Here is a 27,823-nt window from a genome sequence, read left to right as displayed (position 1 = left end):
CGAACGTTTCGTAATCGATGCTGATTCAACGAGAAACGACCCCCTGTTACGGTTACAATGGCATACATTACCGATTTCTATTACGATTAAGAGAATTTTATTTGAACGATAGTGGTTGTTCGAGGAAGGCGGGTAGAAAAATAATCTCGTTTCATCGATCGATTCGTGGAATCGAACTTTCCTGGGGATAATAACTCGTACACTCCTTTGATCCATGCCCACGATCGCTAATTAGTTGCACAGATCGCGGCCGCGCAACGCGCGTTACACGCTTCCCATGCACTCGCGAAGCGTTTTCATTCCGCGCCGAGAAAGTTACCGCGACGAATCGGGAGCAAAGCCCTCGCCACGGCTTCCTTCCACTCGGAATAATAATAAGAAAAATAGAAAACCTACGATTCCGTTGGTTGCTTTATCGAAATTCTTTCGTAAAAATCTTCGAATGCCTTTAATCCTAATTTATTTCGAACTGGTTAGAATTAAGGAGGAGGGATCGAGAGTCAGTTTTCTCTTTTCCCGCGACGTTACGGGGCGCCGGTTTAAATATAATTTTCTTATCGGTCCCGGTGAAAGGTATGAATAAAACATACGCACAGTGCATCGACTTGCATCAATCTCTCACGCCAGGCCGTGGAACTTCCGTGCAACGAATAATTGGCACGGTATGCGAAGAGAGCGCCCCTTAAAAGAAGAAAAAAAAAAAGAAAAATAAAAGAAACTCATAGAAGTTACTTAGAACCTAACTCACGTGAAATCTGATTTTTTTTTCACGACTGTCAACTAACTCTGGAAATTCCGCCCTCGAATTTCATTACGGTACCCGATATGCCGAAATTAGCATTCAATGGAGGACAAAGTAGCTTAGAATCTTGCTGAGAACTCGACGAGTCCTACTTTTCAAAAATTCACTCCTCGCAACTAGAGAATTCAAATTCGAGATTAGTTATTTCAATTCTGTGGGAAACTGACTGGACTCGAATTCATTAAATCTCTAGAAGAGTGTTGAACTTGAAGAGGCGAACCTTCGATTAATAAAAACACTAGAGACTCCGTTACCTCAGGGTTCACTGGTTCAATCGGTCGAAAGTCTCGCGATTGAAGATGATTTTAACCTCCGCGATGATTCATAATGGATCCATCGAGGATCCATCGAGGTGCCTTAGCACGAATTCCTTCGCCACGAGGAGGTTAAGAAAAAGAGGCTTTATCGTACTGTATCGCCTAGAGCAGCCACGTAGTGAGTCACTCTCGGTGACTGGCTCGTTGTAATTCATTGCGATGATTGAAGTATCCCCACTACGATCCTGCTCGAGTACGGCTTCATTCACAACAAGAACACTGACCCGGGCACCCCTCCAATCTTTTTATCGTCCGTTCTTTGAATCCAGTGCTGACCAACGAATATTCGATTTCTTCCAACTCGAAATTTTAAGTCACAAATATTAAGAAGAACAAAAAATATTTAACAATCGACTACTCTGTTCCTCGTGGAACGAACGAATTTAGTCCTCGAGAGGTTCGTTTGAAGAATTGATAAAAAAAATCTGGTACTTAGCTTCTAAATTGATATATCGTAGCGTTCTAAGAATTATGAAAGAGGTTTCTTTTATAGTTTACCAGAACGTGAAAACGTTTCGTTGGTAAATTAAAATAATCGCCTTCTGACCGGAGGTTAATTATTCGTGTAATTTCGTGATCGTAACATAGAAAAACTAGGCTCCGTTTTATTACTCTAGGTAATGGCAGTGTAACAGGCCAGTGAGAAATTCAATTAAGAGAGTTCGCATACGTGACCGGGCGTGTTTGCTTTCTATTAAAGTAAGATAGCGATCTGAAAGGTAGCGACGAAGAAAATTTCATCAGATTTTCAAGCGACTTAGAAAAGTTTTCTCGCTGCGTCGGTGAACGAAAACGTCGGTTACATAATTGTTGAAAGAGAGACGTAAAGTCGAGACGCGGTCCGACACTTGCACAGACAGATTACAGGATAATCGTAATTCGAGTCGATCTGTGACAATTTGTTAACCTTCCCGTTACGTACAATTGCGCGATACCTTCTTTCCATTTCAATGCAACCACGTTACGCTCGTTGAATGATTAATAAGCTCGATAAGGGAGCACAGATGACTTCTCTCCTAGATTTCGTAAACTCCGTTACGGAGGAATTGAATGGTTCAATAATTAGCGCAATCATTCGAAAACGAAGCTGCTAGAAAAATCTGCTCGTTATCAGAACCCGTCCCACATCGTCCCACACCGAGTACACAAAGCGATAACGCGTACCGGAAGTGAAACGTCAGTCCCATTGTCGCGCCGTTGTGCAGAGAGCCTAAAGAACGGAGCATAGCAGTCCCGCTGGTCGGCATTCGGATCCGTCTATCCGAGTGGTAGGCTCGTTCCATTCCCATCTTCGCCTCTCTCCACAGTGTCTACCTGTTGCTCGACCGACGAAGGCTATTCCTTCTACCTGTTTCCCCGTTGTCTCCGAACGCGTGTATCAGTGCGTCTACTCGCGTGCAACAGGCTTCTACTCGAATCGAAACGCGCCGCCGCGCCGATTCGATAGGAAAAGGTTTCGGCAAGTTTGCGGCATATCCAGCGAAATAATCGAGACTGTTCCTTGCCTTGCACAAGTTTGTTTTCCATGAAACGACGATCAGCCGTTGGAATAATAGTGATCTCGAGCACGCAATTGAAGCTCGTTGCTCGAATCAATTGCTTCCTGCCAGCCTTTCCAACAACCATCGATTACATGCATTTGCTTCGACACTCCGTCGTGCACGAATCGATCGTTGAAATTGCATTTTTAACGGGCCGTTTCTTGGATCTCGCTGAGTAATCGATTTCAATGAAAGTGCAATCGGATTGTGCGCCTTCACCTTGGGATATCGCCACTGTTCCATTGGATTTGCGCGGTGTATAAAAGATATTCAAGTGGAGATCGTCGTGGGTGTTGTTTTTCTAGTGTCAACCGGTGTTGGTTAATCGTTCGAAGGTGGTTTTATGGAAATTTGAAGGGAATCCGTCGAGGTGAGTTGAATCGAGTAGCGCTTTGTTTTGTGAAATTCGACGAGTCAGGGATCCGGTGGCTGAGAAAGTTTATCGTTGCAAGGTGTTTCCGATGAATTTGCATGGATCGCGGTTCCACGAATAAATGTTACATATTTCGTCCATTACGCAATTGCGCAAATCTTGTACCGATACAAAAACACAGCCGTTTTAATCTTTGAACAACGATAACCCGATTTCTTCCATTGGCAATCAAACAATGAATCCGTCCAGCGATAAGCTTTATCTTTCACGATGATAATCGCTTTGTGAAATTCAACTCGATCTGGGGCTACTTGTTTTTCCACTCACCAATTCTAAATGGGCTACTTAACGATGGACTTTGATGGCGTTGTTAACAGGAAACGATGTATCGCACTTCCCACAAGGGACACCATCAAAGTATGATTCTTCCAATGAATCATTTTATCGCTCGAGTGGAATCGGTGCAAAGTCTCGTTTGCATTGATAACTCGTCTCGTTCGTTTAAATTATTTTCGAATGCCACCCAGGCGAAACTTTCCGGTTCGGTTGGTCATTCGTAGCGGGTGAACACACCTGGAACAGGTATAACGGCCACTCGAGCGGCGACGAGTGGACACTTTTGACGTAGCATTATCCTTCGGAATGTACGAGCCGGAATGCGCGTCCCGATGTGTAAAGCCCGTTTCCGGGTGCATCTCCAGGAACAGATAAGGGGTTACAAAAGAGGGCAGGCCTGGAATTCCGGAGCGAAGGAGTCTCACGTTGGCGCAACGTGATCCTTGTACTTACTTACTGCTCGTTCCCGCTACGTGACTCGAATACGATCTTACCTTTTCTGATTCTTCGCCGGTTTTCTCCTCTTTTCCGGCATTCGTCTCTACGTGACGCGTTTCGCGGCTTTTATCAGCCTCTTTTTCCCTCGACTCGAGATACATTTGGAACACGGCCAACGCCGAAGAAAAATTGCCCGAACGCATTGGTCAATTTTCGAACGACTCGAAAGTGGTTATATCCGAGATAATTTATCGGTTTCTCAATGATTTCGGAACGGCACCTGACTCGCCAGTTAAAACAGAAAGTTACGGGCAATTGGTGAATGAAAAATTGAAGAAGGGGTTGAAGAAATTGATTTTAGCCGATGTTTGACGGATATTAATAAATACGTGGCTGGGACGGGGACGTCGAGATGATGACGGTGAAGGAAGAATGCGGAGGAATTCGAATGACTCATGGAAAAAGATTGAACGCGTTAGGAGATGCTTGGACGTTCAACACTGGCAGCATCTAACAGTCTGTCGAGTGAAAAGGTGAACAACTCGGCTGTGAAAATACAATTTGCATGACGCTGCGAGAACTCGGCTGCGTTCAGAAACGTTTTCAATAAACTTGAAGGTGTAAATTGATGTATCGCAACTTTGATGTTATGAAAATCGTAGGAAATCGTGCCTTTCTAAAAGGAAAAAGTATCTAGCTGACTGGGATCGAGATGGCCTCGTAAACTCGGAACTATCCCCGCCTGGCGAACGAGCAAAACAGAGTTTCCGGCTACATCGTGGCCGCGATAACAGCGTCGAAGCTCGCGAAGGGAAAGTCACGATTCGGGCTCGTATTTCCTCGAGGGGGCGAAATAATCGGGCGAATCGCGTGGAACATGCCGGCGATAGCGCAACGGCGACCGATAGGAACGCGACGATAACTGGACAGTTTATGGTGCTCGTGTTTAAGTCACGGGCCTTGCCTGAACGTCTCAACGTGCGTGAGCAACCAGCATTAAGTCTACCACGAACCATTACCACAACTAGCCGCGTTAACCCATTTGCATTCGAATCATTTCGAATCCGACTAATTAGCTAATCTGTCGGATTCCCGAATCGATGAGGAGATCCTTTTTTCTATCGTCTTCTAATATCCCTTCGGTTAACGCTTTCTCCATCGCCTACTTAACGCCTCGTTAATTGATCTTCTTTTACGGAACTCTATGCTTCGTGGGTCCTTTTAATGATTTAACGAATCAGTCGGTTATTGACCTTTTCAGCTTGTAACAGAAGCCTTCCAAAGTGTTAAAATCTTATAATTTCAGAGTGAAACTGAAAATGAAACATTCATTTCCTGGAAGATATAATTTACCAGAGATTAGACAGACTCTTTCTAACGAGTCTAATAATAGTCTATTAAACAGAAGGCACTGCTTCGCTTTTAATCACCGGAATTAGCCTACGATCGACTAATGCATACTTTTTCAATATCAAAAAGAAGGTTCTTCGGTATGCTAGATTATTTTTATCAATTCAGCTAGCCAAGTCTAATATTAAATCGTAGCAGGCCTGGTTCTCTTTCCGGTTATCAAATACGTCGCAGCTTGATTTTTTAATCTTAGGGAAAACGAAATTCTTTTGATTAGCCGTCGAATGAAATTAATACATTTTATTCGCTTACGTAGGATCGATTCAGTCGTGATGCAAGCAGAAGCGATAGATTCTAGGTTTCTATGAGCCTCGCACCTGGACACCGTAAAACAAACACCACACGTGTTCCTAACCGGACCATTTACGTGACTAACGGAGGGGAAATCGGAATGCATTCTTTTCAACATTCTACGTACGAAGAAAGCCTATAATTTAACAACGATTTCATTGGCTTGCCATTTTCTTTCAAGAGCAAGCGGTCTTTTAAGTAGAGAATTCATGACAGAAAAGTATCGCAAAATAGCATTTACGATGTATCAATTTAAAGCTTAAACTCTGACAAAAATGACTACGTAAAGGTTTCGTTGAAATTCTTCGTACAAAATGGCTGGTCCTCCATGAACGATTGGAAATTGTATATTTGCTAATGGTGCGTTCCAACAAAGAAGCAGCCATTTTGTATCGAGAATATCAACGAATCCTTTATGTAGTCGTTTTTGTTAAACTTCAAGCTTGAAATTGGTATGCCGTGAGTGCTATTTTGTAATACTTTTATGTGATCAAATCGCGTCAGAGTTTATAGATCACGAAACGAGTTGAACGACCCATAGGAAAAACGGATTGGCCGACGTCGAGTTTGGTCGAACGATCGACGGCAAAAATAGCGATCGAGGGGTCGAAAGAAAGGGAAACGTCGGTTCATTGACGAAAAGTAATAGGCACGAGCATTGAAAGGTCTCGAGTGGCTGGTTTCTGTATGCCTGCCACGTTGCTGTGAGTCAACGCAGCAGCAACAACAACATCGTTGGATGTTGCAACGGGAATGACAACGGACGATGACTAACAAACTCGCGTTGATGTCCTTTCTTGCCGGTGAAAATGATTATCGCTGGGAAACTCATGCTTTCGATTTGCATGTAACTCGACAGCCTGTTGCGTTTTAATTTATACACGGTTAATTAATCGAGCCAGCTCATCGTGGTATAATCTTCAGGTATTGTATCAGCTGATTTCGAAACACGGAAAGTTTTACCGAGATTTCATGACATAAAACGGCTGGTTCTTCCTTGAATCCATCGTATATAGGGTATTTAAAAAAAAAAGCGAAGGGTTTGTAAAATTGTATAAAAACTGTAAGTTCTTTATGGAAAAATAATCAAAGATTCCTTTGCCGTTGGTTCATGATAAAAACCGTACGAATGTCAGCCTGGCTGGCGGTTCCTCGTGCCATCAAAGTTCAACGTACCCAGAGGGGGGCTGATTGGTAGCAGACCCGTACGATTTCCGACATTTCCCACGAAGAGGACGGCGAAAGAGGACGAATAAGTAAACACGAAGCTGGTCAATTGGTTGCCGGGTAAAAGTCCGAATCGTGTCATCGGTCCAGGACGTGACAGCCGCGAGGCGCGAGGAAACCGAGCTGATGCACGCGAAGCCAAGACGAAAGTTGGTCCCGTTCTATTATTAGCCGACTTCCAGCCAAGTGCAACATCGCGATCGAAGAGGAACGCATATGGCCAGCAATGAGCGAAGCAGAGCAAAGCGGAAAGCAGCAGAGACGAGAAAGAAAAGAAGGGAGAGGAGAGGGTCTTCGCTCGAGGAATCGAGCCAATGCTTAGCTTTTCGCGATCATCCCATCCTCCGTACATTTTCCGAAGATACTGTTATTTACTTTGCTATCTCGAACGTTCCACCTCATCCTTCAGTCCTCTGTCCATTTAAATTAACCCATTCACGATGAGTTTTGTTATTTATGAAAGTCCGAAGAGACGAAAGAAAAATGAAAGAAGTAACAAGTGTTTTGCTTTCTGCTGCGGTTATAAATGACTGGCAGCAAATTGGCCGATCGATAAATCTCAACGTGCAAAAATATACTTTGCTTTCTTTGCGCGTTCTTTATGAACGCTGTATGCATTTATATTCCGACAGCTGGAAATCTCCGAAGAATAACTTCCTCCGATCCTCGGTTTTCTTCTGTATACCAATCAGAAACGATCTACCTCGCTCGAGATTTGAAATTTCATCGCAAAAGTTACAAATTTATTTGAATTACCGTGAAAAACGAGTCCGACTGAATCGTTCGAAAGAACGAAGCATCATCTGTGTACACTTTTACTCGCAACTTTCTCATCGGATCACAGCTGCAGCATGGAAAATGCAAAAAAAGTCTGCTTGTGTTAGCGTGAACGTGGACAGGTTCATTGGACCCAGGGTGCACCACGCCTGGCTTCACGGGGAATTGGGAACCATCAGGGCAGCTCGTTTGTTTACACGATATTGTTATGTTTCGCGAAGCGTGCAAGTAAAAGCACACGGTGTTTCCTAGCCAGACACTGTGCATCACCCTCTGATATCGGTAACAAACGAAAGCTCTTCTTGCAATACCTCCAATGCACGCGAATTTGGGTGGGTTCGTGCCAAAAGGGAATAATAATAACCCACTTGGGTGCAACGCGGCCTTTCGAAAGAGAATAGAATTTCCATCCATCGATAACCTTGTTCGCTGTTCTCGTTCCAGGAACCAGCACGGACCTGGTGTCCCAGCTCCTGGGCATGTTCGACGAGCTCGCCCGTAGCGGCAATGGCTACCCCGATCACGTAGTCCTTCCATCGTCCTGCAACATACCACCGGTTCTGCAGAAGCGTCTAAGCCTGGTGTCCCATCGTGGCTCCATATTCGGCTCGTTCTATCCGGAATTAGCGAAATCACAGCAGGAGAACGCGATGAACGAGCAGACGGTGGCGGATAGCAACGTGGACGTGGTGGTGGAAGAGGATTTCGTGCTAGTTGAGAAAGAGAATAACGCCTTCCAAACTCTGGAGACTAGTTGTAAAGAGGAACGAAACGAGTGCAGCAGAATCGAGGAGAAACCTTACAGACGGGAGAGCAATGGACTCACGCCGCTTAGGTACAACAGACGATGCAGGAACGCTGGAAGACCGTTGTCAGGGAGTTCAGTCGCGTCCAGCACTTCCTCCAGCGGGTGCAGTAACCAGGGGAACGCTTGCACCAGCAATCCTTATTTGACGTCCGTCGAGTCTCTGGCAGACACTTGTGCCAGCTCTCAAGGTGAGGAGGCTCTGTTTGCTTTGTTCAATTTCTTCATCCTCTCGTTCAGTTTTCATTTGATCTTCCTGCTATTGCGACCAGTGAGATTAGAAAAACTTGCTGCAAGTAAAAAGTATCCTCGCGAAACGAAAGCGAAACATTTTTAATCAGCCCTTCCAAAGTGCACTCGTTCGTTCGTGCAACCGCTATTCAAGCGGTGGTAAGGTTTTCCTTAACGATGACCACGGAATGCCGAGAGAGAAGTTTATTGCCACCGCTGCTATCATTACTGTCATTGCTGTTGATTACGCTACAGCGGAGAGAAAGTCTTAGTCCTTGAAATCTGCCTCGGTTGATCCACGAGGAAACGAATTTCTAAAATATTTCCACAGGTTCTTTAAAAGTTGATGAAATAATTTATAGGGTAATCGGAATGAATAATTTGAACAGGTTCTGGAGACAGTGGAGTAGTGACGGTATCAGAGACCAATTGTCGAATAGGAAACGATGACACTGGGCAAAGAAGAAACTGTGTGGAAGCAGGTTCACCGTGTCACAGGCCACGTTACTGTGATCCCCATCGAAACCCTATGGAAAGGGTACTTTTAGAAATAGTTGACACTGAAGCAATATACGTGGAACATCTGCGACAAGTAATTCAGGTATATCTTTGTCCGATCTAGGTCTTTTCATGTTGATTTATAGGAGAAAATTCAATTCGTTGGTTTTCCAGGGTTACCTTATATATTGGAGAAACGATCCGGCATCGTTCGTGCATCAAATGCAGCTGAGTGACTTATTTAGTAATATCGAGGATATATTTGAATTCAATAGGTAAATTAGTTAAAGGATACTTTCCTTTCACACTGGATTATATTAAACAATTCAATTGAATTTCAGAGAGTTCCTGAAAGAAATTGAGAAATGTGGTTTGGATCCTGTTTGCGTGGCAAACACATTTATAAAGCATAACTCGGGGTTCAAAGTGTACACAGAATACTGTACCAATTATCCAAGGTAAACTAAACAACGTCAAACGATAATGTATCTTGATTAAAATTTCAGTCAACTATTTATCAATACCAATGCATTCTAGTAGCCTTCAATTTCAGCTTGAAATTAATGCAGTTCATTTCAGGACAGTTTCTGTTTTGACTGATCTAATGGGTCAAGAAGAGACTGCAAACGCGTTTCGAGAAAGACAAGCTGCGCTAGGACACGCCTTACCTCTTGGATCCTTTCTTCTTAAGCCTGTTCAAAGGATCCTTAAGTATCATTTACTTCTGGAGGTGATTATACGTCAACAGGAGAACTTGTAAGTCTTCGTATCAATCTGAATATCGTTTCAATTTATAGAACTTGTCGAAAGAGTACGGCGCGGATTGCGAGTTACGAGAAAACGAGGCTGAAGGAAGCAAAGCGATCGAGGCAGCTCTCGCTGCGATGACTGGGATCGCGAGGCATATTAACGCTATGAAACGACGACACGAGCACGCGGTGCGTGTTCAAGAGATTCAGTCGCTTCTGTATGGCTGGTCTGGTCCAGATTTAACCACGAGTGGAGAACTGGTGGCGGAAGGACGATTCAGAATTCGAGGAGCTAAAGCTCCTAGGCACGTTTTCTTGTTCGATCGTATGCTCCTGCTCACCAAGAAAAAGGAGGATGGACTTCTAGTCTATAAAGCTCACATCATGGTACATCCCCTTTTCTGAATAAACGGTAACATTATAACAAATACTAAATCGTTTGATAATTTTATGTTTACAGTGTTCAAACTTAATGCTCATTGAGAGCATACCAGGAGAGTCTCTTAGCTTTCATGTGATCCCATTTGATAATCCTCGACTGCAATACACGTTGCAGGTAAAACGCGTCGCTTTGTTTATTTATACATTCGTTAATTGTAATTGACTGTACTGTCCTTATCTGTATTAGGCACGAAACTTGGAGCAAAAAAGAGAATGGACATTGCTAATAAAAAGGGTAATTCTTGAAAACTATAACGCAGAGATACCATTGCACGCGCGACAATTAGTTTTACAACTTGGTCAGACACAGCCAGAAGGTGTGTATGAGAAATCATTTAATTGACATAGAATATATAATTCTAACGAAACTATTATAGATGATGCTTTAGCGGATAGAGGATCGGCGAAGAAGCAACACTCAGCGCCACCAGAGTATTTAGAGAAACGTAAACAGGAAAGAGAAAGACGTAGGTCTGAAACCGGGCTTAGACAGAGATTTAAAAAGAGTGGCAGAAAGTCTGAGACTACAACTGAGGTAAGTATCTTATAAATCTTCACATTTACAGTTATATTTTTTTCAATTTGCTTTTCTTAACGTTCGCGTAGGACTCTCCAGCATCGCCACGAAAAAATCAAAACGACGATTCGAATATTAACGATTCTAGAGAGCAAGGTCTTAGGTCTTCGGATGGACGCGGATCAAAAGTCAAGGTATACGTTAGAGATATGTAGTTGCTTCGTAGTTACTTTACATTTTGATTATCTTCTGCTTAGGATCGCTTTACCGGTTGGAGAAGAAAATCGGAACCAGGTTTCCAATCTTACGTGTGTCTCAATCAGTCTGACGAGGAGCAAAAAGAAGATACGTGTGACACGGGGTCAGCTACGGTCGAAACCGAGTGTGCGATCATTGAAAACGATAAGCACGCAAATTCTCCGCCGCCAGAAACCAAAGAGAACAACGAACAACAGACTCAAGCACAGACGGTCGAGGAAATAGTTGGCCATATCCTCATGCAGAACCAAGAATTTCAAAAGCTCCTCGAGAAGCAGCGAACGAACAGTATACTCAATGTCAGGCAGCAGCAGCGTTTCAATAAACGTATCTCTGCTGATACGTCCGATGACAGCGACTCGGAGAACACGAATTACATCACCGATAATTCAGTTAACAACAGGATATCGCGTATCCGCGTAGGCCATCGTGAAAGGCTTGTTAAAACAAACAACACTTTGAATTCCTTATCCTCTACGCGAGATCACCAGCCCACCTTGCAATTACTTTACGATAACTTAAACAAGACTGAGAATAATAAATCAGTTGAAAGTAATTCAAAAAACAGGATGAATCATGTGCAAGAGAAGAAAGCGTTGTTCGATGCGTTTAAAAGGCAAAGTATCGTGACTGAAAGTAAGATCATCCAAACTGCGCTTAGGATAAGGGAGAACTCAACGTCCAGGAGCGAAGAACCTGTGAATCATACTACTGTTCCAAACGAAACTGAAATTCAGGTAACAGAAAATGATAAAGAAGTGACTATAAATAGTGACAACACGAACGAGGATACCAGCCAAGCAGTTACACAATCCAACAAAGGTTTTGGAAACTACGACAACTTGCAACACGTTTGGGAGGGTTTGCAGGAAGAGAAAGGTTTAGACGGGAACGATAGTCCGACCCGACCAGCTGTCTGGCTGACCAAACTATGCGAAGGACTACCTACCTCTCCTCAGAAGTGCGGCTCTCTTCCGCGCAGTTTTCAAATTCATCCCAATTCCAATCAGAACGTAATGAAATCACGGTTCTTGCAGAGAGATGGTAAGCCAATGAGCGAAAGACCTTTCACGATAGCCTCTGATAAACCGGCTGAGATTAACTTGGAAGATATGGAGAGATACGCTTCAGCCTGTCAACCAGAAGGAAGGATCGCTAAATTTCCTACATCGGTATCATCAACTTCTACTTCCACCTTCTTCTGTTCCTTGGACGATACATTGACGGATGCTTACTCGGAGGTTCACGTGACGTCAACGACCACCAACATCCATCCGGATCACAAGATCTACAGGCCAAACGCTAATGGAAGCACCATTTTTAAAAACGTCCTCTCGAAAGCTGGGAACCGTCTTCAGGGTTTAAGGAACACAATGAGCACAGAAACCTTGGAATGCAACGAGGAATTAGAAAGGACCAAGTACTTTCGCTCTTTAAGTACAGGTAAGTTGAAGAAGAAGAGTAAATTAAAACATTCGAGGGAGTCATCGTCGGATGTGGAAGAGCTTGTAGGATGTACAGCGAGGGGATCTTCCGATTTAAGGATCCCTTCGCTGTATTACAAGCAGGGAAGCTCGGGTTTAGGTGCTCGTATCGCTCAGTCTGATTACGCAGACCCTTCCATATTGTTCTCGGAGAGTAAACGCCTTGGCCAACTCGCGAATAATTCCTCTGAAGCTAATCAGGAAAAGAAGGAGGACGTGGAGGAGAGCGTGGAGAACAGGGAAAGCGAAACGGACAGCTTCTACGAGAAATCATTCGAAACGATTGAAAACTACGTGGACGCTGACGTGGACGACACGTTCCGGGATAGTGCAATATTTAGCGACATCGAGGAGGTTCTGGTAGCCAGGCCTCTTTCCGGTCAACCCTCAGAGGAATGTGCACCGTTCAAGAGCAAAGTAGCTCCGCCAATCCCTGCTAAAAAGAGAACAGAGTCAACCACGATGTTGAATTCTTATAATGCTTCGACGATGAAACCCAAACCAAGCGTTGCTCAAAAGCCCGATTATTTGAAAGTGAAGTCAGTGTTCTTAAAGGGACAACATGAATCAGACTGTAAATCTCCAGTGAGATCCCCTTTGTCCGAAGATCCAATAACGTATCAGTGTTCTAAAAGCATTTTACAGAATAGTTGTGCGCAGAATAATAGTGAAGAAAAAGACGATGTGTCGGCAGGACAGAGTCAAGCAGGCTGGGTAAGAAAGATAGTGGGTCAATTCCAGGGTCACGTTGAAACGTAATTCATACCAATGAAACTGTACAAATTTTATAACTGGGACTTGAAACGCGTGAATTCCATGTTTGTCTAAAACTATAAGAAAGCATGTTCAAAGAGGTCAAGTAGTCGTTGTCCAGTTGTCCAAAGTTTTATCTTCGATTGATCTCCAAAGCAAAATCTTTGAGATTATATTTTTTATTAGTACAAGGGAATTGTTAAAGAATGAGCAGGATACATATTAAGTAAATTCAGATGCTGCACTGGAAAACATGATATGTACATAATGAGGGACTTTCCATGAAAGTAGATTACAATTTTTATATTTCATTCATTTTCAGGTATGCCATTTTTTTGTTTTTTCTTTTTCATTTTATTGCTAACATTAATCTTTGCACGAGATTTTCAATAAGTTTCTCTTTATACTAGTTGTGCCTTGTGTAAACTATTGCCCAGATACGAGGTTCTAGTGTTGAAAGTATGGTACAAGATTGAAACAAATACTGCCAAGCGTTTTGACATATCATGTAAACTAGCGGTAAATAGAGAGACACTACAAGCGATACTTTCAATTAAGGTATGTCCATATTTAATCCGTGTCATATATAAATTTCATATTAACAATACAGGGTAATTAAGTCTTTTTATATTTATTCATAAAAAAAAAAAATTTGCGAGCTTAAGTATTTGAATAAAACACATTTGAATAAAATATATGTTAAATTGTTAATCTAAAAGTTACAATCACCCTGTATTGTTGCAGAGTTTTACCAAGAAAATTTTCATATTTTAACATTGTTAGTCAAGCTATTGCAGATGATTAGGCATGTCGACTGAATATTCTAAGCGTCGATGTACTTTCATTAACTCGTTAGGATTCGAGCAATTATTTTTTAACGCTAAACAGGTTCGTTTGTGTAGATCAGAAAGGCCGACTTTTATTTTTTATTTATTTTTAGAACCTAACGAGTTAACTATTTTTGTTTAATTATATTAAACAAGAACGCGATATATTTAATGTTACATAGACAATAATCACCTCATGATACTAAATGAGTGTATGATTTATTTGCAATTACACTAAACACAAGAATTTAGTTTTTTTGCAATAAATCAATTTAATTATTGTCAATACTCGTTCTCATTTTTTGTAATTTCTTTCATTCGATAAAAATGTTACAAACAAATTATTAATTGTACCTCTTGCACCATATTAATACATATGAAATGTATAGAAAGGATTCAAAAGTAACATCCGGGGGTTTATATCCAAAGGTAGATCCAAATATTACTTCAGGTAGGTTTTTTATTAAGAGAAATGTCTATTTACAAGAGATTTTCAGCTAGTCGTGTTTACAGATACAAGAGTAAATGATATACAATGTCCATCATAAGTTAGCTACGCAATACTGTATGTATATATATAAAATGAAACAAAAATGACTAAAAGATGAGAAAAGCTCGGAGAACTAAAAAAAAAAAAAAAGATTATTCATTATACACATTATATACAACCGTAGTAACTATATGATACATTTAATTGTAGTATTATCTTGAATTAGAGTCTGCCCTCTAATCAGAAGAAGTCTTCTGATCAATCATTAGTTTCGATTATGAATATTAAATATAGAGAATAAATTAAGATTCATATCTTGTTTACTGAGTTTCTGCAGCAGATGTTGTACAAAAAAATAATCTTCCTAACATAGTAACAAAATGAAAATATAACAACCACTTCATGAATTATTATATGAAATTAAAATGCTTAAGATTTCTATATTAAAAGGAACGTTTGAAAAACACTGTCTTAAAGAAATGGAAAACTTGTAACGATACCGTTATCTTGTTTTCTTGTACAACATCGCATTGAGAAACTCCTTAAACCTGTAATTCATTTATACGACAACGGTATGCTTTTTCGGTGATTCCACTTGCAAGAATAATTCCGTTAAATCGTCGTTTCTATTCGTAGCTAAAGCTTTGGTTAATAACGCACTATTAACATATTGACAATCTTTATAGTTTCTCCGTTGTAACCGCGCAAAACAGCGAAATCGTTATTCACGCTAATCTTCTTTGAACTTACACTTGCTTTTCTCCCTCAAACTTTATTAAATATATAATATATATATGTATTTATACTTATATATATATATCTCTCTTTTATTTCGTATCTCTTTGTCTCATTCTCTCTAAATCGTTTCATCATTTTTTTTACAATATGATCTTATCTCTTAAAATATTCTTCTCTTACGCACACTTTCGTAAAAAAACATAATACATAGCTGAATAAAAACGTCGAATCGGTTACAATTATTTTAACTTAACAATAATGAAACAGCACCTGTGAAAATCTGTAGTATCCTTAAATCCTGAAAACGACCCTGTTTTTCATAAAAGGCATAATAATACCCGTTTCATTGATTAATGTTATGTAAAGAAAACAAAAATTCTTTCTGCAACAAAAAGTGAAACAAGTTAGTCGCTTTCAGGATCAATTAGAAACAAATAATAACTTAAGAATTTAACAGGAATTTATTCGTAAACTTACAAGAAACAAATTTGTTCATTATTGAATTTTATTTTAATAAGAACATCATTCTCTTCTTTCTCTTTTCTACTTAAATTACTCATACTGACCTTTAATAAAATACAACAATGAACAAAATTTTTTTTTTTTTTTTATAATTTCATGAACATAGTCCTACAGTTTTGTTAGACAAATTTTCTATCTCCATTCATAAGTTAGAGGCAAAGCCACTGATCTGGTCAATATGGACAGGTACATTTTATCGCTGTACTAGTTGTCCTACCACTATGAGAATCTACATTTTGTGTATGTGTGTGAATTAAATAAAAAACTGTTGCTTTTAAAATATAACATACAAAGTTTATAACATAAAAGAATATGAAATTATTGTTCTAATTTGTGTTTACTATCATTAATAATAATATATTATTATTGTGTGAGACATTAAAAATATTGCTCTTTTGCATTGAAAGTGCTAATTGTATATAAATATAAACTTTTTATGGAGTTTTTAATGCTCATATACTGATGGTTCAATTCACACACTATACATATACATGAAGATTTAATAAAAATTAAGTATTTTCAGCTATGCACTACATTCAACAAAACACTCTCAGAGGTATATTTAAAATTTTGTGGTCATAATTAGAATATGGATATGTAAAATCTGCATGTAAAATGTTTCTGAGTTCTGTGTCTACTAAAATTTATGTCTTCTAATAATTGGTCTGCCATACAGTATATGTATAATTACTATGTGTTTTTTTTTTGTCTTTTAATATCTTTTTTCAGCTGCTGTTATTTGTAAGTATTCTTCCTTTGGATTTAGCCAATATACATTTAATTATTTTTACGATGTACGTTTGATACCATGAATGAAATTATTGTCATTGCAATAATACAAAAATTTGCCAGGTAACGTTGCACTGTAATTATTTATAATATCAGTGAAATAAGTATTCAACTCTACTGTATGAATGCTTTATGCAGCAATATAATAGCTAATTAAATGTTTTATATATGAAATTAAACAAAGATAAAAAATCAGTAAGTTATTTATATTTAGCTAAATAAACTTTCTTCCTGGCTACATTACCAATGTAGTTATATTTCTATACATGCGTTCATTTAAACAGCTTGAAAAGCATGTTATATAGAATTTTCATCTTTCACTGGCTCTAATAATCTATATCACACCCTTATACAATTTTTTTTTTGGTTTATTTTCCAAATTTATAAAACAGGTTTTTTTTAACTTCATTTAAAATTCAGGAAGATACTGATTATCAATTTGTTTAATGAAAATCATTTACTTTTGAAATGCTTGAGAATAAAGGAACATAAACAAACTAGAAAAACTATAAATATCTGTAGTTTAATGCAACAAAGGAGATTCAAATACTAATTACTAAACAATAATTCATTCATTTTTAAATGCTGACATGACAAGCATTTAACATCTCCTATTGGTATATGCTTAATAGCAAATACAGGGAAGACATTGCTTTATATACTTCTTTTACGAGACGAATTCTCAAACAAGCTGTCTTTGATTAAATACTTTGTATTTGATTGCTCAGGCATTGATTGTAATAGCATACTAAATTGCTGACACAAATGGATGTAAATGTGTTGCAACACGAATCTAATTAATCATATTCCCTGAAAAAAACATCTCTCTTGTCTTTAAACCCGAGTCTCTTTCTATACAATATATTATTTTAAAAAATTTACTAACATTGCAGATACTTTGAAAATTCCTATTAATTTAATGTTCAAATGTATGACTATATTTAATATGTGTATAACGAATACATGCTTGTAAATAATTAGATTTCGTGTAATCAATTATCATTTTGTGCAACTTGTGTGCAAGTGGAAATGTTTAAAAATGATACTGAAAGATAATATATAAGACAAGAGTGATATTTAAAATGATAAAGTGAACTATCTTGGACATATTTGAACACAATCATTTCAATTCTATAAGACATTTTCAGCATAAAATATTCTTTTGCTAAACAATTTTGTTGAATTTCATAGTATCATTAAATGTTAAATTATGCACATAAGTGGTATAAATATATGTCTGAGAAGCTTAAAAAAATATTAATATTTCAATGCTGTGTAATGTATTTACCTTACACATCTTCAAAAATTAAGAAGAAAACAAAAGAAACGCAATTAAATAGTTATAAACTTTTCTATTCAGTTCAAATATTGGAATGTAAGAAAATTAGTATTGAACACATACAGAAGTGTATATTATACCACTTATGTTTTCACTATAAACTCATTTTATATAACATAATTGTTCACCATAATGCAGTAATATTATCATAAGCAATAAGCAGTCAAATACTATTTACTATAATATACCGTTATTATAGTAAACCTTTAATAGCATAATACTTTCTTTAATAGTCTACTTTTTATTTACACAGCAAATTTTCATATAAAATACCAAAATATTTTAACATTTCCAAGATAATTTTACTTTGTCAATCCTTCCTAGTTCAACTCACATTTCATCCCTGCCATGATAAAGCAATCACTTTAACTTGTAAGATATCAATGTATTGACAATGGATGGAAAAGTGCTAGAACACTACTTAATTTTAAAATCTAATAATCCTAAAGAACCTTAGCAAATAAATATTTAATTTATTTAATTAATGTAATTGAACATAATAACTGCATCTTGAGCTTTCTCATGTTTATATAATATTCTTATAGATTTTAAAAAGCTTATGAATACTATCAAGCAATGCTTTATTAGTACTTCTAGTCAAATTACATTAAATTTAGATATTTCTAATTTAATTGATGCTAACGCTAAAATAGAATTCTTCATTGTTCTAAAAGAAATATTTTTATTTTTTCCGATTTGAATTTTATTAATCATTTGAAATTCCAAGTGTCTTACTTCAGACAAAAATGGAACTTAGTTTTAGACTTACTTCTAAACTAACGATTAATTAATTTGTCTTTTATTTTATGCTACTTGATATAATTTTTTCTTTTTTATTGCAAAAACTGCATATAAGTTCATCATTTTTTTTACTTATTTTAATGTACAATACTGTGAACAAAATGTGAAATGAGTATTATTAAATTATATAATATATCACTTTTAATACAAATGAAAGATTTAATTGGAAAATATTCTTTTTAATCATGTAATTAAATAGTTCATTAAGAAAAGATGTAAGCTATATTATGTTGCTATAAATATCAAGTAATACTAATTATGATAACGAAACAAAAGAAATCTCAATTGTTAAAAAGCAAACACTCGGTGTAATTTTTGCATAAAATATTTTTTTTTTTTAAATTCTATCTTATCCAGCACTCTTCCTCCTGAATACATTGTTCATGTATTAAGAAAGTCTTTCGCAAATGAGAAATATTTCTCCCAGTCTTAAAAACCAATCACACAAAATGCATTTAATTTCGTTACTTTTCAGAAAGTACTAATTTTATAAATATTTATAGTTTAATTACGGAAATAAATTCCTTTCCAAATATATAGACATATAGTTTTGAACTTTAAATTCATATAATATACCCGTTATAGGCATAATATTCCTACAATAAGCTAAATAAATGGGTGGAATATTGTTCTGACCTTAACTTCTTTTTTTTTTTAACTTCAATCACCATTCATAAATCTGATAATTACTTAGATAACTTAAAACGTTTTGTGGATTTTATAATTAAAAGAATTTACATATTTAGTAAAAAATATCGTTTTGGATATATACGAATGAATTATAACTGTTAAGCATTCCCGTACATACTTCTTAAAATAAATAATTTATGATTGCCATCATAAACTACTTTGCAATTTATACTGTATATTTATAGTACAATCGTCCAAAATTAGAGACACTGATGAACGCAATGTCTTAGTAAAATAATTTTTATGCAAAAGCCCAATGCCTACCAAAGTAAAACTTATACAAAAGCATAGGATATATTGCATTGAATTCGTATATTTCAATTTTATTCTATCTTTTTTCAGGAAAAATATACGTATTTAGGGCTGACATTTAATAAGTATCATTGCTTTTATATATTCGGTAACTAATTTGTATTTAAATCGTTGTCTTTGTTGCTATTTAATGTTCAAATATATATTAATCTACTTAAACTACCTTTGGCCAATATCTTATTAGAGGTGTACAAAGATAAGAAGCTTACGACGATGTAATTAATTTATGTTCAAGATGTAGAGATATTTTGTGTTATTATACAATCTAAAAACCATTCTAAAAATATAAATGTTCGTATATCTACAAGTAAACATCATTTATTTATGATAAGACGAATTAGAATGTATTCTAAAATAAGTTTAAAATTTTCTCAATTTAATTTTTCAACTTTTTAATTAAGCTTTAGATCTATGATTTACAGACAGTCATTACAACATATACCGAGAGAATATAAATTTTACACTTGCAATTTAGCATTGAACGTTTCTTGAGATAAGATTCGACAAGTATAAGCTTTATTTTGTCAGGCATAGGGGCAAATTTACATATTTCAAATATATCATACTTCTTTTTAATAATCTGTCTCCTTTTGTGATCTTTCCTTAGTTAGACCTTAAAGATCACTAATTCTAAATTTGTCTTCGTTAAAAAGTTATCGGTAAATAACCAGTCTATGCAGCATTGACTATATGGAGAACAGTGACGAATGATGTGTGTATATGTTTGTGTCTGTATGTGTACTAAAGTACATCCGTATTCGTATGTACTTTAAAACAGGATAATTAACTATTCTCTTACCAACATCAACCACTGCCTCTCAGTACAGTCCACATATTTTACTTTACACGCAGTCAATGGAAATCACAATTCACTTGCGACACATTGCATTTGCACATTTTACAATTGAAGATGAAACTTAGTAACTGGCTTCGTGTCCAGCAAGTATGTACAAGTCCGCTCCCTCGGATTCGTTTAGTGTGCCTGATTGAACCAAATGGCTTTCCAACATTACAACCCTTTCGAGAACATAATATTTGCACGTTAATTATATTTGGATAAATTATAAATTTCTTTAATATAATAATACGTACTTATCGGATCCAAGTAATCTATATGTTCTACTCGGATCACTGATTTCTTGTGTAACTTCACCATTTTTTAAACTTCTACCTTGCATACCATGCTTATGGAATGCCAGTACACTATCCGGTAAACAGACTAACAAACACATAATTGCTGATAAAATCAATATTTCAATACTCGTTATATAAGAGAGAATAAACTTACTGATAGATTCAATTTGAAAGTTAAAATGTAATTCCGACATGTGCTTCCTGTTTGATCTAGGTCTTCCTTGTAACGTGACCACTTTTACTACATCTGTAAAATATAATTAAGAATAAATCATAGACTGAAGCAATACTTGCTTATTTGCGCTATGATACACTTACTATCATAACACACTAGTATTGCATTTTTTTCTAGTTGTGTAACATTAATAACATGAAGATTTTCTCTTCTTGGTATCACAGTAGCTGCAACAGTATTATTAATCATATTTACAACGTTTCAAAAACGTATAATTAATGTCTAATTATAAATAACAGTGTACCTGAACCATCCATATCTTCCAGTTCATCACTGTGAAACCAACTTGCTCCCGAATTCATGTTAATTAAATCCAATTTTAATTTGTTTTGTTGATATGGTTGTTTTACAGATACACACACCATTGGATATTCCATTTCAGGTGTAATAATAATCTCGAATACATTCAATGGTGTTGGTAATATACAATCGAAATGTTTTAAAAGCATAAATTTATTGAGTGGATCATACCACTGCATTAAAAATATTCCCGTTGGCATTGCACCGCAGAGATACTTATATCTGTAATATGCATGATATTATATTCAATGTAATATTACACTAAAATTTATTTACTTACCCGTTATATGGATTTCTACCAACGCAACATTTAGTACAACCCTTTGTATCTGGGACTTTAGTAGTAAGAGCAAATTTTCGAGGTACTAATCTCTCCGGTATTTTGTTCATGTGCAATGAAAACCTATGGCTTTGTTTGCTTTGCATGGCTAATAGATCATGCCTATATAATTGAGGAGTTTTCCCTAAAATTTGTTTACTCATTTTTATATTTCCCACAATAGAAACGTAAAATTTCAAATGCAACTTTAATAATATTTTACCAGACAAAGACATGAGCACATCCTTAATGACATACATCCATATTGTACGTCTAGGATACAATTGATCAATTGCAGTTTCATGGAGTTCGTTTAGATTTAAGTTATAAATTCCTTCTTCTGCTGCAATTAATAAGTGCTGATCTCTTGTGTCTGGATGAATCCAGCTTGCAGTGCAATGTATTCTTAACGGACACCCATTGAATACCTAAATAAACATGTTCATTTTATGTTGCTTACCCTAAAGTATTAATCTTGCAAAAATGATACAAGTAGAATGAATATAAATTACACTGACTTTTGAGAAACATGCACCCATGTGAACTTTGGGTGTGGGTGGCAGTCCATTGCTAATAGGTCTAGGCGGTGTGTGACGTTTTCTGTCCCTTCTTCTTGGAGGGACAGGCGGAGTATCAGATAATAAATCTGGACTCATACTTTCTCTATCCCCATCGCTTGGCACTTCGTTCTGACCTAAAAAACGTTTCTTTAATCTAAAACTATTCTAGAAAGTTGCTTTTAATCGATTCAATCGCGACTCTAGAATGAATCCTATTTTCGTTTTTATTTGCATTCAGTAATTATAATAGGAGTTTAAAACAATCGTGCTCCTACCATTAGATTGTGGGGATTCGTCTCTAGGACAACTGTCCGAGAGAGACCGTTGACGTTGTCCATTAACAGCGGCTAAAGACTGGGTACTGCTCACCAAACCATACAACTCGTCCACAGAGCTGTGACGCCTGGGACTTGCTTGAGATCCTACGTACCGAATCTACTTTTTATACTACAGCTTCAATTCACTCAAACCATTTAGAGTCTTTCTTTGCAGATAACTTCTTTATACATTTAATTTGATAGATATATTTCTTATACAAATTTATTCTTACCTGACATGTTATAGTATGAACAATGCACTTCACAATCATTCGATGATTCTCCAAGAGGGAGTGTGGCTCTGGAAAAAAGAAATATACCAGCAAATATTAATGTATAACATATACAATACAAGAATGGGTATTAGAACAATTACTGAGTAAAAATAAATGTTAGTAACTTATAGATAATCTCTATAAAATAAATTGAAAAATATTATTAATAATATCAAAAAAATAGCCTTGTAAAAGAAAAAGAACAATATGTTAGAGTGCTGTATTGAAAGAATAAAACATTTAAGCAAGAAATGTTAAAAGACTGAATACATTAATATAGGATATTCACCAACAGAGGTTTTGCAGGAAGATTTTATAACTGTATTACTTTTAAGGACAAGTTGGTTTTAAAATATTTGACTTAACATACATTATACATATGTCATCAATATCATATGTATGTAGTATCTAAACACTGTAGTGTGTAAAAAAGTAAATTTTTATGTTAATTTATTATTTTATACCACCTTGTATAACAGTTAATAACTAAAATATATTGCCATTAGAATTCTTTAAAAAATTACTTTAAGCAGACTCAACATTAGTTATCAAAACAATCGTTTCAAATAAGAAGCAGCTATTACTTTTAAATGAAAATAACAAAAGAATAACTGAACTGAATCTACAACCAAAAGATGAGGCAATCTACTATTATACTTTATCTTTTACTTACTGCAGGGAATATAGCTGGTCACAATGACCACCAACCATTGACATTGCATTCCCCCTGCACACATGAAACTATAATCATATACTATAAAACAATCATTCATTTCTTGTAACTGACCCAATTAAATTCTTTGATGATCCACTTTACAAATAAATTCTCATACAAAAGTTTATGTACAAGGCAATTCACTTGTGCTTTGAGATTATTATGTGGATAATTTATTTTTCCAGGAAAAGACAATTATACAACATTTTTGTTCTTTATATAACACACAATTAGTCGTAGTTAGTGCATTAATGTAAATGCTCTTATTGTACCTGACTTGTTATCAATATCACCCTATAGGGAACACTTTAAACATGATATGTTTAAAATCGTAACATCTGTAATAGAAAAATGAACTTCCACCACCAATATGGCTTGCAATTTAATTTGTTTTCTAAAGAAACCCACATGCAATGAACAACACTAAGAATATCTATTAAATACGACGAATGTTTTAAAATATAAATTATTTACATACGTATCTCAAACATTAATGTTTATTATATGTGTTGTAGGACATGTACATGAAGAATTATTTCATAAGAAAAATAAGAGAAACAAATGATACAAAGCAATTTAAACAATTCAAATGCTTTTGAATGCAATAGAAGAGACAAAGAGAATGGGAAATTACACGAATAGATTAGTATGAAGCTGTAATAAAAACTAAATAGCTTTATGCAGGATATTAGGAAATACATATAAGTGAAAGGTGCAAGGTGCAAGGGAAAAGGGTTACCTGCCAATACCTTAGCAACAACTCCTCATCAATGTACTGCAATAGACTCCTGTTGGGAGAAATTATTAAAATTACAAACTGATCAGAGAAATTAAAGCTATGAAGATTAAAATGAATTGTGAAATTTGGATAGGGATTAGACATAATATGCATAAGGGCAGAGTACCCTGCTCATTGATATCCAGAAGGAGTATTTAAATTCCAATTGTTAGGTATTATTTAAAGGTAAAATATGTTTTTTAATTTAAATACAACATAATCTATAATGTATAATATATAGCACATCTGGTATACAAAAAATCTATCCCTGTTACATACTGGCATAGGTATAGTTTCATTTTTTTATCTGTTACCAGATATGCAATATATTGGAAAAACAATTATTTGTAAAACATGATATCAATCGTGAAAAACAAAGTTAAAGAAGTCAAAAAGATCTTTATGTGAGAATTAAATGTGATAACGATACTTACGTAAAAGAAGCAATGAACATATAAGACCTTTCTGAACTTTCATTTTAATCATGCAATATTTCTAATAACTTACACCAATAACTATCATGCAGAATTCCATCATTAGAAAAATGCATATCAGCACTTTAACAAAAAAATTAAGTTAAATAAAAAATTGTTAAAGTGCTCAAAAGAATTAAGTTCGTGCAAATACAAAAATCTACAAATATAATTACAAAGTTAATTTATCCATACCTAAAGTGAAAATCACACGTTTAAAAAACTTAAAATAAAGCTTGCTTATAAAACTAAAGAAATTGTTTATAATAAATTGCATCTTAGTTTTAATTTTATTAATAAACATTTAAATATTAACGTTAAATTTCCAAGTGAAGTATAAAATTGAGCAATATCTTCACACAAAATCACTTCTTTTACATGTATTACCTTAAACTCATATGAAATATTTCTGTGCCTGTTTTGCTTCGACGCGACAGTCTACTATCTGTGGTAACGTTAGCGCCAAGAGTACTGATACAAAAATAAACTATATCATGTCTATGAAACGTCTCATAAATTAATGTAAATTAGAAATCTTTCAGAAAGAATCATGAAAAATATGCAAACCATATTAAAGTTAAATTAGCATTAAATTTAAAGTATTAAATTAATATGTTTCATCCTTTTTATAAAAATGTCATTCTCTATTTTATTATTATTAATTAAGATAATATATTAAGCAAAAGCAGGCGTGCCATATGCAGCTTAATAGATATAAGAAAAAAAATTACTGTTTTGTTCTATACACCTTCGTTTAATTGAAGGAGAGGCATATGGCGAGGGCCAGGAACCCCAAAACCCGAGGAATCCTACCATGCTCAATACCGTACGTATATATATTTATTTACAAAAAAAGGAGATAGAACAGAACAGTGGTCACCATATTAGTGGAAGGATTATAAAGCCACCCCCACATTATGAATATCCACCATACGATTATAAAATAAAATATATTTATTTCAGATGTACTTACTTTTCCTGTACATCTTCAAATGCAGTACCAATACCACAATCTGGATGAACATCACAATTATGAACAGCCTAAATGAATTAATTGGAACAGAACGGTAAATAACTTTGTAAAATATAATGATGTTACAGGAAATATTATTTAGAAAATTAGAATTACCTTGACATTATTCATGATATCCATAATATCCCATGCTGGACTTGTATCCACGGACGGTGATATTACGTCTCTTTGTAATGTTCCATCAATATTAATCTGATCTGAATGTGTAAATGAAATTAATATTTAGAAATTAGAATGAAGTATGTAGAGCAAAGTAAACTCTCGCTATATTATGATTCTTTATATTGCCGGTTGAACGAGTTTCCCTTCACGCCGATTTTCTTTTTATATTGCCAATTTTAACCGGCAATATAACGAGAGCTCACTATATGTTGTACTTTACCATCACTATCTAACTGCGGTATAGGGCTTTTTGGTCTAGGTCTTGCAGTATGACGAGACGCTATCCTTTGCGGTACGTTAGGTACAGCTCCGTCTTCGTCGGCTTCTAAATCAGTAAACATATGACTAGGATTTGATACCTTCTGCAACAACTCCAAAGCTAAACGTTTGCTCATTTCTCCTTGAAAAAATGCGTGCTGGAATGAAAGTTTTTATTTAAACTTTCATAGTTGTAATACTTTTCTACCAAAATACGAAAAGAAATGAGAAAAAAACCTGCAATAATTTTTCGGCTGTTGGTCGTTTTTTCGGATTTTTCGTGAGGGCAATTTTAACGAAATTATGAAATGTTGGACTCCATTTATCACGGTCCTTTAATGTTGGCGGTTTGAAACCGGATTTAGACATAAGAAAAAGTGCGCGCATCGGATGTAAATCAAACATAGGTGGTTGTAATTCTGCTAATTCTATTGCCGTGATTCCGCATGCCCAAATATCACAAAGTTGATTGTAACCACCCTTTCTTTCCACAGCTGCAACCTTGAAACATAAGTACATGGATATTTCATCAATCCTTAGGAGGATAACTTTGAATCTGACAGTATCCCAGATATTAAGATACCTCAGGTGCCATCCAATAAGGAGTGCCAATAAAACTTTTCCTTTTGTTAATAGTTGCAGTAATTTGGGCTGATACTCCAAAATCAGCCAATTTAACATCACCAGCCTCTGTTAATAATATATTGGCACCTTTAATATCACGATGCATTTTTCCCATGCTATGTAAGTAAGCCAATCCTAGAAGAGTCTCTCTACACATATATGCTATTTGTATTTCTGATAGTGGTCCAGTTACTGAAATACCATTCAAATTTTATAATTACAGATAACAAAAGGACATAATATGTATTATCTGTAAACCAAAAAGGGAAACATACTGTGATATATATCTTGCAAGGAACCACCTCCACAATATTCCATACAAATCCATAATTTATCCCTTCTTAAATAACTTCCATAATATGCAATTATGTTGGGATGTCTGCAATCTTTCATCATTAAAATTTCTTGTTGTATAATTGCAAAATCATCTCCTAAAACATTTTTGGTAAATGAACATTCTATAAATATTTATATACTTCAGTGAAAGCGTAAGCTGTTCGAAAATAATATGTTGGTAAAGAGAGCGAAAAATGAAAACTGTTCACCTGGTTCCAGCTTGATAACCTTAATCGCAGCGAGGTCATTCATGGAAAGTCTTTTGGCCTGGAAAAGTAAATTAAACAGCACGTAAAGACAATGTGGTCGATTACGATAAAACAAAGGCCACGAGTACGTACCTTGTAAACATCTCCGTACGTTCCACTACCTATCCTTTGAATGAGCTCGTACTCATCCTGTGGATTTCTTCGGCTTATGTCACTAGATAGTGCATTAGCGTTCAAAGCCATCATAAAACACAGATTCTTGTCGATCTAACACCTAACGAGTGTAATTAATATTTACAAAAGAAGATTAACGTTAAAGTGTAAAAACACATTTGTTCG

At 36.0% G+C, this 27,823-nt stretch overlaps 2 protein-coding genes across 17 annotated transcripts in view; one reads left to right on the top strand and one right to left on the bottom strand.

Moving 5' to 3' along the window:
• The window catches only part of GEFmeso (Guanine nucleotide exchange factor in mesoderm), a 49,365-nt gene extending 23,430 nt beyond the window's left edge, over positions 1-25,935 (top strand). The window contains exons 5-18 of one of the 6 annotated variants that reach the window (XR_013062229.1): positions 7,957-8,508; positions 8,938-9,149; positions 9,221-9,321; positions 9,388-9,504; positions 9,626-9,776; positions 9,844-10,182; positions 10,256-10,351; positions 10,424-10,553; positions 10,614-10,771; positions 10,843-10,947; positions 11,011-12,454; positions 24,127-24,575; positions 25,627-25,688; positions 25,826-25,935. Coding sequence is in view for 4 of the 6 variants with exons in the window: in XM_076688507.1 (XP_076544622.1) it covers positions 7,957-8,508; positions 8,938-9,149; positions 9,221-9,321; positions 9,388-9,504; positions 9,626-9,776; positions 9,844-10,182; positions 10,256-10,351; positions 10,424-10,553; positions 10,614-10,771; positions 10,843-10,947; positions 11,011-13,254 (4,205 nt within the window). In the remaining 2 variants the exon portion in view is untranslated. Of the gene's footprint in view, positions 1-2,222; positions 3,031-7,956; positions 8,509-8,937; positions 9,150-9,220; positions 9,322-9,387; positions 9,505-9,625; positions 9,777-9,843; positions 10,183-10,255; positions 10,352-10,423; positions 10,554-10,613; positions 10,772-10,842; positions 10,948-11,010; positions 14,939-24,126; positions 25,064-25,626; positions 25,689-25,825 lie in introns of those variants that run through there. The other 5 variants (XR_013062228.1, XM_076688509.1, XM_034325964.2 and 2 more) reach the window with 5 other exon arrangements.
• On the bottom strand, positions 16,452-27,750 carry hppy (MAP4K3-like protein hppy). Of its 11 annotated transcripts, XM_034325981.2 has the most exons (21): positions 27,617-27,750; positions 27,485-27,542; positions 27,215-27,370; positions 26,899-27,131; positions 26,553-26,816; positions 26,278-26,473; positions 25,992-26,092; positions 25,836-25,903; positions 25,250-25,333; positions 24,361-24,399; positions 23,570-23,623; positions 22,855-22,922; positions 22,580-22,726; positions 22,263-22,438; positions 21,968-22,172; positions 21,706-21,889; positions 21,370-21,647; positions 21,209-21,292; positions 21,045-21,137; positions 20,849-20,975; positions 16,452-20,773 (listed from the first exon to the last, which is right to left on the bottom strand). In XM_034325981.2, the coding sequence occupies exons 1-21, from the start codon at positions 27,728-27,730 to the stop codon at positions 20,674-20,676; spliced, it is 2,829 nt and encodes a 942-aa protein (XP_034181872.1). In that variant the 5' UTR covers positions 27,731-27,750; the 3' UTR covers positions 16,452-20,673. The 11 variants fall into 11 exon arrangements, with proteins under 11 accessions (XP_034181872.1, XP_076544626.1, XP_034181874.1 ...); XM_076688511.1 differs by lacking the exon at positions 22,580-22,726; XM_034325983.2 differs by lacking the exon at positions 23,570-23,623.
• Between the last annotated feature and the right edge of the window lie 73 nt (positions 27,751-27,823).

Source organism: Osmia lignaria, chromosome 5 (genome assembly GCF_051020975.1).
Source record: "Osmia lignaria lignaria isolate PbOS001 chromosome 5, iyOsmLign1, whole genome shotgun sequence".
Taxonomy (NCBI): domain Eukaryota; kingdom Metazoa; phylum Arthropoda; class Insecta; order Hymenoptera; family Megachilidae; genus Osmia; species Osmia lignaria.
The sequence above is the reverse complement of the archived record's forward strand: the minus strand, read 5'-3'. Positions and strand labels throughout refer to the sequence as shown.